A 16,089-nucleotide genomic window follows, 5' to 3' on the forward strand; every position below is an offset into this window, starting at 1 on the left:
ACCATCAACATTCATTTGCATCTGTACACGAAAGACAGTGAAATTAGGCAAAAACCTTAAAGTGACGTAATGTTTTAAATATTAAATACAAACAACTGTGCAGGGACCAGCCAGCGTTTTTATTATAGACATTTCATAACTGACTACTGAGCTTAGTAAAATAAGTTATTACCTCTGTTAAAGGGTTGCGTCTGTTGTGTGTGTTGTGTCTGTTTGTTGGTTGGTTTGTGTGTTTGTTTATTGAATTTCATTGGGCCTGAGAGACACTCGACTACAGATGTTTTTCTGTAATTCCAGTGTCGGTAAAGAGGAAGTGATAACAACTGGCTTTGAATTTAAAAACCCAGGAGAGTTATGGAAAAATTGTATTTTTACAATATTTATTTTTAAAAACGTGTAAAAGAGGTGAGCTAACTTTACTTCGTGAGGTTCATGTAGTTCATAGACTAAATATAAAGATGATAAAATGATGATATAGATAAAATAAGATCTGTTTACAGTGACGGAGCTACAGTGAATCCCAAGTACGATTCGTTTCACTCATCAATATTGAGATTTTGCCTTTAGACATGCAAACCTCGTGTATCCCGCCCGAGCGGGACGTTCAGTGCAGTATGACCAAAACATCAACACAAAGGGGCGTGGTTTCCGGCGGCTCAGCCAATCACGGCAGCGTGTCGGGAGCGCCGAGCCCAGCAGTTGAATTTGAATTCAAACGTCCGGACGCGGCGCAGGAGAATCATCGTCATCCAAGGTTTCTGTTATCATCCATGTAAGATTTCACTTTTCATGAGAATCACGCAAAGTGTGAACGCGCGGTTTTAAGACCCAGTTCCTCCGCTCGGTCAACGGAGCTGTTTCCTGTATCTTCAAGCTAACGGCGGCTAACGTCAGCGATGTGGCTAACGGCTGCTCGGTGGCTTTAAGCTAATGTGCATCAGTCGCATTCTTCTTCCTGCTGAGTTAGACTTTGTTTTCTCTGTGGTTTGCTAACATGGCTGATTTCCCTCCTGACTGTGGACAGAGCATGTCCCGTTTACCGGTGATGTCCAGTAAGAGAGTCCTCACTAGCAGCAGCGGCTCAGAGAATGGCCCGGACTGTGCTCCTGCTCAGGTTTGTCCTCAACACTAAGAAACATCTGTTATCTGCGATGCACTGAGGGACAAGTACAACAACTATTATTATTTCCTTAAGTTTAAAGACAGGTTGTTAATCCTGAGTGAAGGTCGAAGATTTAAATTCTGCACAATCACTGAATTTCTATCTGTATAACATAACATATATTATATTATACCATATGTATGCCTCTTATTGTGAAATACCCCGAACTTATATAGATACATACCATTTTTACATTCTCATCATATTGTATACTGTTGTGAATGTATACTTGTATGTCAGGGTTGGGACCAAATATCAATATGGCAGTACATCACCATCCTGACTCGTAATAATGGATATTCTGGGGCCTAGTGCAGATATTTAAGTTGTGTATTTATTTTATATCTTGCACTAATTTGTTTTCATAGTTCTAAATTTCTGATAAATTAATTTGCAGACCGCAAAACTGTTCTTCTTTCCGACTGCTTGTGATACAGATGAAAATCATATTGTGATAATGATATTATATTTTATGTACTACTCTTAAGAAAACATCTTTTTGCAACTAAGTCCGATATTTGACAAGCCAATAACAGTATTAATCCACAGAGCCAATTTGAACGTGTCCCTAAAACGACGAGGTATTTATTATACATCGGTGTACAGAACAAAGGAGATCCCTTCTATAGACCAAACTGTGGATGTGCTGCTCTCGCTTTGTGCTGATGGTGTTTTGTGTGTGTGTTTACAGAAGAGGACTCGGAAGGACCCAGAGCCGATCAAACCACAGGCGGCAGCGACAATCATCGGTGGGAAGCGGCCGGTTGCAGCAGCCAGGGCCCCTCTTTGTGAGTTAACATCTCAAACCTGATTCTCACACCAGAAAAGCTTTGCATTTCTGCGTATCTTTATATTTAGTTTCTAAAATTCAAGCCCTATACATTTGGTTGCATTTGGTTTTTCTTTTTACTTCATTTTATCAAAGTATCAAGCCTTAAATACATTTCAGTAAGGGTTTGATAACAATAACATTATGGAATTTGCTGTCCATTAATCGAGACTGACTAACTCTCTGGCTTCTTTCAAATCCCACCTTCAAGTTTTCCTTAATGAACTGACTATTATATTATTTGATAATTTATATCTATAATTTTATCTTTTTGTTATTGTTTGCTTATGTTCCATTGTTTTATTCAATTTTTTCTGCCAGGTGCTTCTTCCTTGTTAAGCAATTAATGACATTGTTGCTGGAAGTGTGTGGTTAAAAACATTTTATCTCTAAGAAGTGTATTTCTTATTTTGATGTTTGTCTTTTCTCCCGGACACAGTGAAGCCAGTCAGGGGTATGGGAGCTGCCACCGTGGCTGCTGGTCCTTCCAGAGGTAAGACGATGACAGCATTGAGTTCACTAGCCTTTAACCTGGAGGTGTTTTTTACCAGCTGATATCAAGACAATTAAAAAATTCTTCGGTTCTTTAGCGCAATCTATCATTATATTGGTAATAAATCTATTATGTGAACATCTCTGCTCATTTGTATGCATTGTCCATCACCACATTTTGTCCCATCAGGTGTCCTAAAACCATCTGTAGCAGCAACTTCAGCAAAGGGAGGCAATGTGAAACAACCTGTTGCAGCCACTGGCACAAAAGCAGGTGAGAAATTAGTGCCGTTAAATAAATGGCAGTGTTTTTTACTTGCCTTCCTAACAAATTACAAATGTTGCAATTCTGTGAAAAGGGCAAAATAGTTTATCTGTAAGGGACTGAAATAAGAACTGGGGAAGATGAGGTCTGATAATAAATGTCACGACTGTTGATGATGCTCTCGTTTACAGGTGGAGCCGCCGCCAATAAACGGCATGCATGGGACCTGAAGGGCAAGGTCAGCGACATGGAGGGTAAGATCCGTAACTACCAGACCAAGTTCAAATCTGTCAACCAGGAGAATGAGGCTCTGAGAGGCTCCATGACCCAGAGTCGGACAAGAGTGGATGTAATGGAGAAAGAGCTCGAAAAGCAGAGAAACCAGATCAGGTACCAGGACAGATTCATTTGGAGAAATGAATAAAATTAAACATTTTACTGCCATTACATTGTAGTGTCACTAATTTGTCTCTTTGTAATTCATTAGTGAGTATGAAGAGGAGCTGCAGGCACTGTCAGGAGTCCGGGATGAGTTGGAGCAAGTGTCTAGTGATAAGAGCACTCTTCAAAAGGAGCTGTCCAACTTGGAGGGCAAATACAAGGTCATGGAGACGCTCAGAGACAGTCAAGAGACAGAGCTACAAACTCTTAAGGTATAACCCCTAACCCTAACCCTGGTCAACAGAGAATACTGGTGATCTTCATTGTGTAGTATAATTACACACACATGCCAGACTTGACCTGCTGGACTCTATTACCCTTCAGTGGATTTATTCAGGCCTGTTTTTTATCTGAGCAAACAACTGGTCAACTGTTTAAAGAACCTCTAACTGTCCTAAAACCCAACCAAGACTTTCAGATTTTGTGAAAAGATGTTTCAGTTGTTCCTCCCTTTTCACTCCAGATGAAGCTCTCAGTGCAGGAAACGACTCTGATCCGCGTGCAGGCAACCCTCAGAGACACTGAAGAAGAAGTCCGCTGTCTCAAAGAGACCGTGGCCCAGCAAAGAGACGACCTTCATGCCGGTGAAATGGAGCGCAGGCGGCTCCACAATGCCATTCAGGAGCTCAAGGTGAGTTATCGTGACCGTGACGACTCTCTCAAAGGCCTTTGAGCTGATCTGTGTGTTGGGTTAACACTGACCGATGTTAACAGGAAGAAGTTTACTTGTTTACTCTGCAGTTGGTTGCTTAGTTACATCAAATACGGACAAGAAACGACAATGGTGGAAAAGGGGAACTGTTACTGACGGTGCTACCAAAGTTTTGCCTTCACTGCTAATAGTCAGGTCGTGACTGATGAGAAACAATCAGGAAAGGAATGTGTGTGACTGTGTCAAGTCTCCAAATGTCTCAGTTTCTGCCCGTTCATACCACAACAAGGCCCCAACATTTTCAAACTAAAACTGGGCTAGTAGAATTTCCAAACTTCTCAGTATTAGGTGCTTGAAAACTCTAGATTAGACAGCAGTGATTAGTTTTTAAAACCAAAACGTGGTAGTTAGGATGAAGCCTCAGACTAATCTGTCCATCATCTTTCTCACGCAGGGCAACATCAGGGTTTTTTGCAGAGTGCGTCCACTGGTTGGTGGAGGCCTCAGCAAGCAGATCCAGCTCCCAGCCAGTGACAACAAGATGATAACGCTGGCCAAAACAGAGGAGGTGAGAATCCTACCAGCATTCCACATCTCTCACAGGCATGTTTGTGGTCACAGAAACTGTTTTCTTTACCCTCTTCCTTCTTTTCAGTCTCATACAGGCAAAACTGCAGACACTCAGAAGAGTTACAACTTCAACTTTGACCGCGTGTTTAGCCCCCATTCCTCACAACAAGAGGTAAACAATATTCATGTGTCACAGCTTACAGTACTATCTATAAAACAATCTTTGAGTTATCATGAATAACTCAAAGGTTTTTTTTTTTTTTAATTCACATATTTTGTTCAGCCAAAGCAGGAAATTGCACAGTGACCATTTCACCTTATTTCCAGGTCTTTGAGGAGATCTCTCTGCTGGTGCAGTCAGCATTGGACGGCTACAATGTCTGCTGCTTTGCATATGGCCAGACAGGAAGTGGAAAGACATACACCATGGAGGGAGACGAGTTTGACGAGACCAGAGGCGTCATTCCCAGAGCTGTGCAGCAAATTTTCAAAGCAGCAGAGAAACTAGGAGCACAAGGCTGGGAGGTTAGTGTGGTCTGTGATTCGTGTGAGAGCATACAGGGAAAGAGGTAATCCAAGCTCAAATGTACAGGTGCAGCCATCTTGTGCTTTTAACATCATCTGGAGCCAGGGTCTGCACATTAGATATTGTGGTGTGGAGCCTAGAGCATTAAATACAATCCTCACTATTGACTTATATCTCTGAATGTTTTTAACTCTGGAGGAGATATAATAACACACAGAAGTGTCTGTGTTTTTACCTCAGTTCACCTTCACAGCAAGCTTTGTTGAAATCTACAACGAGACCCTGCGAGACCTCCTCTACACCGGCAAAGCCAGCAAGAGGCCTGAACACGAAATCCGAAAGTCAACCACCAATGAGGTGACCATCACCAACCTCACCTATGAAAAGGTCTCCAACGAGGATCAGGTACGGCGGAACAGTTATATCTCAGCTGCTTAAACGACACGATGATCAACAACATAACCTGCATCTTTATAAAAGAAAAAAGTATCTTTCAAAGATGACAATAAACTGCAGATTTTAAAGCTTGTTCATTTTGAAATTGTGAAAGAAGTACACAAGTATCCACACACTGTTTTCAAGAGTAAAAAAATTCACTGATTTCCGTCTAGGTCCTCGGCATGATTGCCCTGGCCAATCAGAACCGCTCCACAGCCCAGACGGCTCAGAACGACCGCTCCTCTCGCTCCCATTCAGTCTTCCAGCTGGATATCGAGGGATTGAATTTTGGCAGAGATGTCAAATGCAAGTGTGAGTATAACCCCAGTGATTAAACCAGCATCTGGACTGTGGCTTCACTTGTATTTTTTGAAAATCAAAAATGTTCATTGGCCATCAGCTCGAACTCAACATCAATGTTGTGCCTCTGAAGCTTCTTATTCTGTTCCCCAAAAAAGCTCTTTTATAATCAAGCTTTTTTAGCCTTCATAACACGTTTGTTTTTGTGTGTATAGCCACTCTGTGCCTGGTGGACTTGGCTGGCAGTGAGCGAATGGTGAAGAGTCAGTCTCAGGGCGAGCGCTTCAAAGAGATGACGGCCATCAACGGTTCTCTGTCCAACCTGGGCCTCGTCATCACCGCGCTGGCCAACAAGGTCTGTAAGCAGGAGCTGGGATAAAAACTGACAATGCTGGGATTCGTTTACATCAACATCTAAATCCTTTTTATTTATTTTGTTTGACATAAACTGATTTTTCTTCTCATCCAGGAGAGCCACATTCCGTACAGAAACTCCAAGCTCACATACCTCCTGCAGTGCTGTTTAGGAGGAAACAGCAAGACGTGAGTTCCTTAGTGTATCTTCACATGTCCAATGGTCTGCTACATAAGATGCTGCATTACGTTGTGTCACATTATTCTTATAAGTTTATTCATGCTGATTCTATTTCTGTCGTGCTAATCCCAGCCTGATGTTCGTGAACATCGCCCCAGAGACGGACAGCTTCGGGGAAACGCTCAACTCCTTGAGGTTTGCCAGCAAGGTCAGTGGCATCTTTGTTTTGTGTTGTTTTTAAATATGTGCCTTTTATGAGATGGCTGCTAAAACCTGACATGAGCATGAACCGAAGTCCCTTAACATAAACAATATGTAACCAGATTGCACTGAGTAGAGTGCACACCATGGCCCAACAGCCCCTTAAATTCAACATGCACCAAATTACGCACACTCACAGATATCAGTCCTCTAAACATGTATGATTTATTTTTTTCCCTCATGAAAATCCATCCCATAATTATTTTATGAGAAATCAGTGGAAATATTTGCAATGTTACAGAAAGTGGAAACAAATGGATCTACATCAAAATTGAATTTGACTTGTTTTTGTGTAATCTTCCTCAAAAACATACCAACCAACAAACTCACAACATGACAAAAATGTAAAAGCAGAGGTGATGATATTGTCGATGCTATGCTATTGTTTTAAACAGTGTACTGGATGTTTACACCTCGTGTTTTGTGTTTGCTGTTTTTTCAGGTGAACGACTGTGTTATCGGGACTGCGAGTGCCAACCGGAAGTAGAGTGAAGCTCTGGGAAAAAAATCTTACTTTATGTCCTATTTTTACCGTTGTTGTAGCAGCATGAAATCCTGTCTTTTATTTACAGATTGAGCTGTTTGGTTCGCACTGTGGTGCCAATCAGTCGGAACCAAAAACTTAAAAATCCTTTAAAATATTCTCAGGGCCTTGATTAGTGATCACTAACAGGCTTCTAAAAATTCGTACACCTTTTTATGTAAATCCAGTGGATGTGTACATATGCATATTTCTACTAATTTTTTTAATCTCGATATATACGACTCTTTTATATACAGTGAGTTTTTTCCTGATTAATCAGTCAATGCTTTAATCTCCACTGCAAAAAATAGTTTAAGTAAACTGTCCTTTCCAATATTGTTTTTGTGACACTTGTGGTGATAAGTAGTCATCTTGTATTTTATATTATTATTTCTCCATCTGTACTCTCTGAGCCAATGTGCTGAAATAATAAAGACCTTCAGTAGATGGCCTACTTGCATTTCATTTGCCTTATTCTGCCAAGGTGATTACGTTTTCATTGCTGTGTGTTTGTTGGCAGGTTTTTTCAAAAACTGCACTGACCTAATTTCCATGAATGTTTGTGGAGGGGTTGAGCCAAAGAAAGAAAACATTACAGTTTGGAGTAGATCCAGGAATTTATTGTCAGTTTCTTTGAGATGGTGCTTTAGTCCAACTTTAAATTTATCTGAATTTGAATAGAATTCAGGAAGAATTAAATTGTCAGTTATTTTTAAATTTTTAATTAAGGTAGGAAATAACATGTCTTATCCTTTTTTAATTTGTTTTAACCCTCAGTATCTCCTCATTTAAGAAATAAAGAAAATGTCTGTTTGATTTTTAGATTTTTTTTATAAAATTGTGTGTATATTTATATATATATGTACACACCTTATTTTTTCTTTTTTAATTTACCCCTTGTCTCATTTTATTTACTTTTTCTTTAATACAATTTAGGAGAAATTAAAAAGTCATGTGATATATATTTTTATAAAAAAATAAGGAAACGGGGTAATCTAAAATATTGGAAGAAATAATGAGTTTCCCACCATTTTTTATTTATTTAAATGTCTGTTTTGAATAATTTCAGGATGATTAAATTAAAATTTCACAATTATATTTAATTTTGATAAAATTCACACGAATTGTTAAATAGAATTCAGGATGAATTAAAGTAGTGTAAATGATTATAGTTCTATTTATCGTATGTAAAATGATCCTTTATTTTCTGTCGGCTAAAGTCTGGCTCGCCTGTCTGGAGCTGGTTAAAGGCGCAGTGTCTGTCTGCCGCTGCAGCTCCACAGGAGGAGAAGAAGAAGAAGAGTTATTCTTTAAAGATGGTCGTTAGACTTCAGGTCGCGGAGGAACCAGCGGGACTCGCTGCCCTCGGCTCGGACACACTCTTCACTCTGAGCCGCTGTTCGGTCAACTGAGACGGTCAGTGTGTGTGTGTGTGTGTGTGTGTGTAGCCGTGTGAGGAGCTAGCTAACAGGCTAACGTCACATCTGTAACGGTGTGATCAGAGTCTGAGGCTAAACAGCTGTTTGTCTGCTGCATCTTCATCGTCCTCCCTAACACCATCATCTTCATCATCACTAACACCATCATCTGTATCATTACCTGTAACACCATCTTCATCATCACTAACACCATCACCTTCATCATCACTAACACCTCCACCAACATCATCACTAACACCTCCACCTCCATCATCACTAACACCTCCACCTCCACCAACATCATCACTTACACTTCCACTAACATCACCACAAACACCATCTTCATCATCATCACTAACACCTCCACTAACATCATCATCACTAACACCCTCTTCATCATCACTAACACCTCCACTAACATCACTAACACCATCTTCATCATCACTAACACCTCCACTAACATCATCACTAACACCATCTTCATCATCACCACTAACACCACCTTCATCATCACTTACACCTCCTCCATCCACAGCTCTGATTTGCTGTTGTAGATTCTCTCACGCACTGACAACAGCAACACAAGACAAGTGTGTGCATGTGACCCTGATGATCTGACCTCTGACCCTGCTGACATTAAACACAGTGTGTGACTGACAGCTTCACAGTGTATTCGGCTTTTCTCTGTAACAATATCATCAATCAATCAGATGTTATTTGTATAGACCATCTTCACAAATCACTATTTCTCTCACAGGTCTGAACAAGGCTGATTGGCCACTGTTCTCTCTGCGTTCACCCCCACCCTTCATATCGGAGCATCTGCCTGTTATATATCTGATCCCAGTATTCAGCATTGAGTCAGTCGTGGTGAGAAATACAGTCTGTTAGGGGACGCATCCTTCGGAGGCTGCATTCGAAGACCGATTGGGCGACTCGACTGTTCCATCTCCTTCAAATGCATCCTTCCATTCCTGAGCAATGAAAGATGCAACTTCTTTCACTGGAAATCCTCCAGCTCCAGAAGGAGACCGTCTTCAGGAGCTATGTAGACCAGGTCCTCTGAAGGAAGCGACCCCTGAGTTGGGACACAGCTCAAATGTAAAGATGGACATGACAGCTCTTCAAAAGTGAAGCCAAAGCGTCTCAATCACCCCCTAGTGGCCTGCTGCAGTATAGGTCAAAAATCCCACCTCCTCAGTGTTCGCAGATGGGAGATGGACCAAAATAAAATTTCAAATTTCAAATCAGAAAGGTTTCTGTTGTTTTAGGTTTGCGCAGACTGTTTCTGAGTCGTGGGAGGACGTGCAAGTGCAAGTCATGAATGTTTTCTACCCCCCAGATGCAGTCCCTGCCCATGGAAGTGGGCAGCAGCAGCAGTTCAGCTCACAGCGACACTTCTGGCTCGATGGTGCAGGTGTGCTTCCCCAGCGCTCAGGCCTCGGTGCTGGACAGCCTGAACCGGCAGAGAGAGGACGGCAGGCTCTGTGACCTCTCCATCCACGTCCAGGGACAAGTGTTCAAGGCCCACCGCTGCGTCCTGGCCGCGTCCTCACCCTACTTCCATGACCAGGTGGGAGTGGCGGGCTGTGATGGGATCTGATGAACCGGATTGAACACATTTCTGACATCACTGTTTATGTTATTATCCGCCCCTGTCTATCTCTCTCTGTCTGTTTGTTTATCAGCAGGATTACATAAAAACTGATTTGCACAAAATTTAGCGGAAAGATCTGACATGGATTAAGAAAGAACCCATTCAAATTTGGGGCAAACCAGGAATTTTATATTACTTCCCTTAACATTGTGGTGCAGCTTGATTGAGCTGAAGGCCTTGGTGTTGGTATTCACTGAATGCCATTCTAGTTAATAAATTATTTGTGTTTACTTTAAATATTGAAAAGGTGAAATTGGATTTTCCAAGAAAGCATTATTCATCTGCCAAAGATAAATTCAGGCCCCAGTTATCTGTGTGAGGAGCTGGCAGTCAGGTTGTGATATAGTGTCCTTCATCCATCCCCAGGTTCTACTGAAGGACATGTCTACGGTCTCCATCCCGGCCGTGATGGACCCGCTGGCGTTTGAGAGCGTGCTGAGCTGTGCCTACACGGGTCAGCTCCGGATGCTGCGTGAAGACATCGTCAACTACCTCACAGTGGGAAGCGTCCTGCAGATGTGGCACATCGTGGACAAGTGCACCGAGCTGCTGAAGGAGGACCGAGCTGCGGCCGGAGGGGGCAACAGTGGAGGAGGCGTGCAGGTCAAAACCGGGGTGGGAGGAGGTGCGGGTTCAGCTAACCCCGGCTGTAGCAGCAGCAACAGTGACAGTGTTGCAGCTGGTGGTAATGGAGCCCATGGTGGTGATGGCGGTGGTGGTCAAGCTCAGGTGGCGGGCTCCAACGAGCCCCAGCGTGCCTCCCAACCTCCCAGCCACACTTCCGTGAGTGAGAGCCAGTCGCCGAGCAGCACCAACTACTTCAGCCCCAGAGACGGGAGCAGCTTTGGGGGAAGCGGTGCAGCTGCAGCTGGAGCTTCAGTGGACGGAGGAGGGGCGAACAACACCCCCAGCTACTGCACCCCATCAGGAGGGGAGGAGGCCTTTCTAATTGAGGAAGAGGAGGAGGAAGTAGAGGAGGAAGAGGAGGAGGTGTTGTACCACCAAAGGAAGAGAGGAAGAGGAGGAGGCAGCGGGAGGAGGAAGAAAATGAGTTCAGTGTCAGAGCAGGAAGTCGGGGTCAGCGACAGCTTCGGAGTTTCGTCCTATCAGGTGAAGGTCCTGACACTGACGCACATTTATTTCAGCTTTTATTTTGAAATTCGATTTTAGGAAGTATTACATTAAAATTAACGATTTTACATTTTGATTCTTGTTGAATATTATAAATTTATATATTTTATATTATTGTAGATGTGATTGTCAGGGCAGAACATGAAACTCTTTGTATATGAATTGTCAGAAATAAATCCCACAGAAGAAATTACACAGTATTTAGTCAGTGGTCGCTCATTATTTTCTATATTGATGGCATCAAAACATTTACAAAAGTAAATAATGTAGAAATGAATATTGAAATTGAATCAATATTTCAAACTTATTTAAAGCCAGAAAAAAGCTTTATTTAAACAAGAGGAAGATGAATAAGCTTTCACTGACAACAAAGAGCAGATGTAAATTATACTGTGAAATATCTCAACTGAAAGGACGGGCTGGACTCAGTGCTGCCACCGCAGAAGCGTCCCACCTACAGCCAGCCCAGCATCATGCCTCGTAAACAGTGGGTGGTGGTGAAAACCGAACGCATGGAGGACGACGACCTCATCGTTGTGTCTGGGGAGGAGGGAGGCGAGGACGAGGAGGACGAGGACGAGAGGGAGCTGGAGCTGGCCAGAGAGAGGGAGAGGAGCGACTTCAACATCTCCAACGTCAGGAGCCTCTCTGTCGAGCTGGGAGGCAGAGCCGAGAGCGACATGGACTCACAGGTGAGCTGAAAGTCAAAAGGTTTATAAAGGATTATAGTATCGTTTGATAATGTGGCACTGCCAGCCGACGCTTTGAGTAGAATGCATCCTCATTGAACCCATGCCCACAGCAGAATATGTAAAATCACATTAACAGTTTTAAGTGTCCTGATGATGCAGATCCCAGCAAACTGTCTCTCCAGGTAGGTTTCTGTTGTTATGCGTTCATCACATCTAAAGTCCCCTCTCCCCGTCTGTCTCTAGATGGACTACTGCCAGTCTTCAGAAGACTACCTCAAGTTTGAAGGCAGTTTAATGGACCAGACGTTAGCTCAGCACCTTCACGACAGCGCTGCAGGTCAGAGCCAGAGCGCCAACCGTGCGGTTTCAGCGCTGCTGGGCCAGGTTCAGTCTGCGGCAACGGCCCGCGCCCAGCTCTTCCCCCTGGACATGCAGGGGAACCAGATCCTCCTCTACAGCCAGGCCTCCGGACTCTCTCTGGACGCTGCCGCCCCCCCTCTAGGGATGGCAGGTGGTATGATAGGAGCAGCATCTTTCAAAGGTCCCAGTCTGGAGCACGGTGCGGTCCAACTGTCGATGCAGGGTGGTCTGGGAGTCGATGGCATGGACAGCGGGGGGATTGGAGGTGGCAGCAGTGGCAGCAACAGCAGCACTGGGGGTTCTGGGAAAATGTTTATGTGCCACTGTGGTAAGACGTTCACCCACAAGAGCATGAGGGATCGCCACATTAACATGCACCTGGACCTGAGGCCGTTCCACTGCCCCGTCTGTGCCAAGAAGTTCAAGATGAAGCATCACCTCACGGAGCACATGAAGACGCACACAGGCCTCAAGCCGTACGACTGCCTCGGCTGTGGCAAGAAGTTCATGTGGCGCGACAGCTTCATGAGGCACCGCTCGCACTGCGAGAGGCGCAGCAGGTTGGGGGAGAGCGGGGAAGCAGGGGGCAGCGGCGAGGGAGGAAGAAGAGGGGGAGGCGGAGGTGAGGATGGGCCGGATTTGATTTCCTCTGCTCACCTCCTCCTGTCTGCAGGTGAGGGAGGTCAGGGTAATGTTCAGGGAGGAGGAGGAGGGAGAGGAGGAGTGTCTGTTTCTTCTCCACATCTCACCGGCGGCGTCTCAGCCACAGGAAGTAGCAGCAGCAACAGCAGTTTGAGCAACAGCAACAACATGGCAGCCGCAGGGGCGCTTTTGGGGGTCGTCACTCAGAGTCCAGGTCAGGGATCTGGGATGTTTGGTTCTCTGGCGCTGGGTCGGAGTGTGTGTGGTGAAGTCAGTGCCAATGATAACAGCGTGACTTAAAACCAAACTGTGTGTCATGTCCAACCGGCGCCTCTTGGTGAGATTACGGTCGTGTTCCTGGTTCCTGCTGCTGTTTTAGAAACAACTCTTTTAACTGCCAACACTCAGCATTTCAAGCAGGAAGTGCGTATTTTGTCAAGATCGTGGAGAACAGCTGAGGCTCCAGTTGGACACGAAGCTGTAGATGTTCACAGAAAAACAGGACGTTGAGATTCCTGTCGACTTGTGGGGAGAAGTTTCTCAAAAAGATTTTTCTATCGGACGTTATCTGCAGTTCTTGTTCCACGAAACTTGTCTCCGAAAAGTGGCCTCGTAAAAAAAGGAGCTTTTGTCTCAGTGAGTAAGCTATTGTTTTAAATATGTGAGATGTTATTAAAGTTTATTTTTCTGGTTTTGCGGGAGAGTGCGTGCGCTTAGAGAGGAAACCAAAAATGAGAAGACAGTGCTTCACTAACTGTGACAACATTATAGTATCAGTAGAGTAGAAAAATGGCTGTTTCTAAATCGCTGTGATTTTTCTGCAGTATCGTATCGTGATTTCTTGCTGTAATCAGATAAAAAAAAAAATAGGAATGAAGGAAAAGAGATTTACATAGTGAAACCAAAACAGGCACAAGGTTTTTAGCAGATTTCAACTCACCTCTTAGTCAAACGTTGCAGATTTGTGTTTCTCTTCTCTTTCTCTGAATTCCTCACAGCAGCAGCAGTGCGTCTTCTCCTGCCCCATGTAACAAACGGATGACACTACGCTGCTGTTTGGGTCACAGTTACAGATCAGTCATCCTCATCGCAGGGGGACACATCCCCGACACGTGTACAGGGAAGGACTGTTCGGACTTGTTCGCCAGTTTCGCTGCTGTTACCTGCTTTCACTTTCTAACTTTGTCGTTCACAGAGTTCTCATGCTGTGAGTATAATATTCTTATTGTAAATATATAGAGATATATCGTCAGACCTGGAACAAATACTAACTTTAAATACTGATGCGTCTGCTCTGCTCGGGACGGATTCTAGTTCTAGAGATCATTTTTGAAGTAGCTTTAGGGAAACCTGATGATGGAAGATGGTGAACTTAACTAAGCTATACTGTGTATAGTGCTTATACAGTAATGAAGCCAAAACATAATAATCAGTATTTGCTTTCCAAGATGTTTGCACCCCCTTGTGGTCAGAGCTGACACTGTTACTAAGAGATGACAATAATATAGACTGATGTTATAATGTGTGTTTATGAAGATATGTGGCTTTACAACTGTTTCAGTTCCATGTCCAACATACGTCAATCAAACCAAACATAGTTGCAGTGACGTTACAGCACAGGACAGTGAGCGGTGGATGAAATATCACACGTGACCTCATGAACATGTTGAATGCCTTCAGAGATGTTTCCCTACGGAGGACCTGAATGTTTTACCTTCTGTGAAGGCTGAGTTTGGATGTTTTTATATACCCAGGTTTGTAGCTCGGTCAGAGTGGAAGGCTTTTCCTCTGTGGTGAGTGATCTGTGAAGTGCGCCCTCCAGTGTTTCCTCCAGGACTGTGCTTCAGTTGATGTTTGTTCGCTCCGCTGCTGAATTAGAGCAAAAGAAAACACCGGATGTTAACGTGTGAGAAATGTGTCTCACAGCGATCTAATGGTTTTCTTTGGTGGGGAGTTTAAAGTGCGCCAACACTCGACAGCTTTTAAACATGCAGACAGAGTTTCAGTCTCACTATCCATTCTCATACATGACCTCCGGATCATCAACACCAGTCGGCCACAGGAAAGATTAACCTATATTTAAAGCAACACTATGTAACTCTTACTCAGCAACAGCGCCCTCTGCAGGACGTTCAGGGTGAGAAGTGGGAATGAAAGAGGAAACATTCTCAATATTCACAGTCACTGAAACATCAAACTCATTTTAATCAAGCTTATGTTTTAATGTATAAAGCTATAGTGTTGCTTTAAATAAAAGAGCAGCACCTTAATTCTCTTTTGTAGAATTTTCTTTTTCTTTTTTTTTCAGAGTTACAGATCTAAAAAATGTGTTAAACAGCCCTGTGATGTTAAAACATCCAAATCAGAAAGTTTATCTCATTTAATGACTCTAATTTTATAACAAAACAAAAAAATAACCAAAGAGACCTCACACTTTCTTGTCTAACTCCAAATTATGGATCAACAACTTCAGCAGCGTCACCTGCTGGACATTAAAACAGTTTCTGACCAACAACAAATTAAAACTCGCTGTAGCACCGAGTCTCATGTGAATGAGTGATAGAGGAAACATGAAGATGGAGGATCAGCCTCGAGAGCTGAAAGCTGCTGCAAACTAGACTGAGGTCTTTTTATTATTTTTGTACATTACACAGGTTCTTATACGTCTTTGACTGACCAGCTGATTGTTGAACAGAAAACGACAAGTTATGAATAGACATTTTCATGTAAATCCTGAATGGAGTGGTACTAATAATGTAAGAAACTACAGTACATGAATATTCACATCTGCCCTGTATCAGAAATAATGGATTAATAAATTACTTGGTGCAAATAACAGACAGTGTTTGTTTTGAATGTGCAGAGAAATCTTGGGCTTTATCTATGTATGAGACCATTATAAATAAAGATGGACGACACAATAGGGCAGCCAAATCATCTTGATCGCCTCCTGGTGGCTGGCTACTGTATGACTCCCAAACCCAGTAACCTCCTTGTAAGCAGATGGGACATGGACCAAATTAAAGTCACATCAGATAAATGTATAACTATATTTGGTAGTTATTAAACTGATGTTTTTACTGTTATGTTTGGCTTTAATGAGTTATTTGATGATGTAAAAACCAGGTGAAATGTAATGATTGACAGCTGAGACTTACTTGTGATTGGTCGAGGACTTCGATACCACAGCTACAC

The 16,089-nt window shown here is 43.1% G+C and overlaps 2 protein-coding genes across 5 annotated transcripts; both read left to right on the top strand.

Moving 5' to 3' along the window:
- Positions 1 to 654: 654 nt before the first annotated feature.
- Positions 655 to 7,446, top strand: kifc1 (kinesin family member C1). 2 transcript variants are annotated; one of them, XM_035150900.2, is made up of 17 exons: positions 655 to 772; positions 1,025 to 1,114; positions 1,854 to 1,950; positions 2,431 to 2,484; positions 2,674 to 2,757; positions 2,940 to 3,138; positions 3,236 to 3,401; positions 3,653 to 3,820; positions 4,296 to 4,409; positions 4,497 to 4,583; positions 4,739 to 4,936; positions 5,178 to 5,342; positions 5,549 to 5,687; positions 5,891 to 6,030; positions 6,145 to 6,218; positions 6,343 to 6,418; positions 6,914 to 7,446. In XM_035150900.2, the coding sequence occupies exons 2-17, from the start codon at positions 1,028 to 1,030 to the stop codon at positions 6,956 to 6,958; spliced, it is 1,893 nt and encodes a 630-aa protein (XP_035006791.1). In that variant the 5' UTR covers positions 655 to 772; positions 1,025 to 1,027; the 3' UTR covers positions 6,959 to 7,446. The 2 variants fall into 2 exon arrangements, with proteins under 2 accessions (XP_035006791.1, XP_035006792.1); XM_035150901.2 differs by having other exon boundaries at positions 685 to 754.
- A 796-nt stretch (positions 7,447 to 8,242) lies between these two features.
- Positions 8,243 to 15,732, top strand: zbtb22b (zinc finger and BTB domain containing 22b). 3 transcript variants are annotated; one of them, XR_007034951.1, is made up of 6 exons: positions 8,243 to 8,410; positions 9,755 to 9,985; positions 10,436 to 11,179; positions 11,614 to 11,892; positions 12,136 to 14,101; positions 14,649 to 15,732. XR_007034951.1 is itself a non-coding variant. In XM_035150891.2 (5 exons), the coding sequence occupies exons 2-5, from the start codon at positions 9,755 to 9,757 to the stop codon at positions 13,192 to 13,194; spliced, it is 2,313 nt and encodes a 770-aa protein (XP_035006782.1). In that variant the 5' UTR covers positions 8,243 to 8,410; the 3' UTR covers positions 13,195 to 15,732. The 3 variants fall into 3 exon arrangements, 1 of the variants encoding a protein (XP_035006782.1); XR_007034950.1 differs by having other exon boundaries at positions 12,136 to 13,530; positions 13,893 to 15,732; XM_035150891.2 differs by having other exon boundaries at positions 12,136 to 15,732.
- Positions 15,733 to 16,089: the final 357 nt, after the last annotated feature.

This window comes from Hippoglossus stenolepis, chromosome 17 (genome assembly GCF_022539355.2).
Source record: "Hippoglossus stenolepis isolate QCI-W04-F060 chromosome 17, HSTE1.2, whole genome shotgun sequence".
Classification (NCBI taxonomy): Eukaryota; Metazoa; Chordata; class Actinopteri; order Pleuronectiformes; family Pleuronectidae; genus Hippoglossus; species Hippoglossus stenolepis.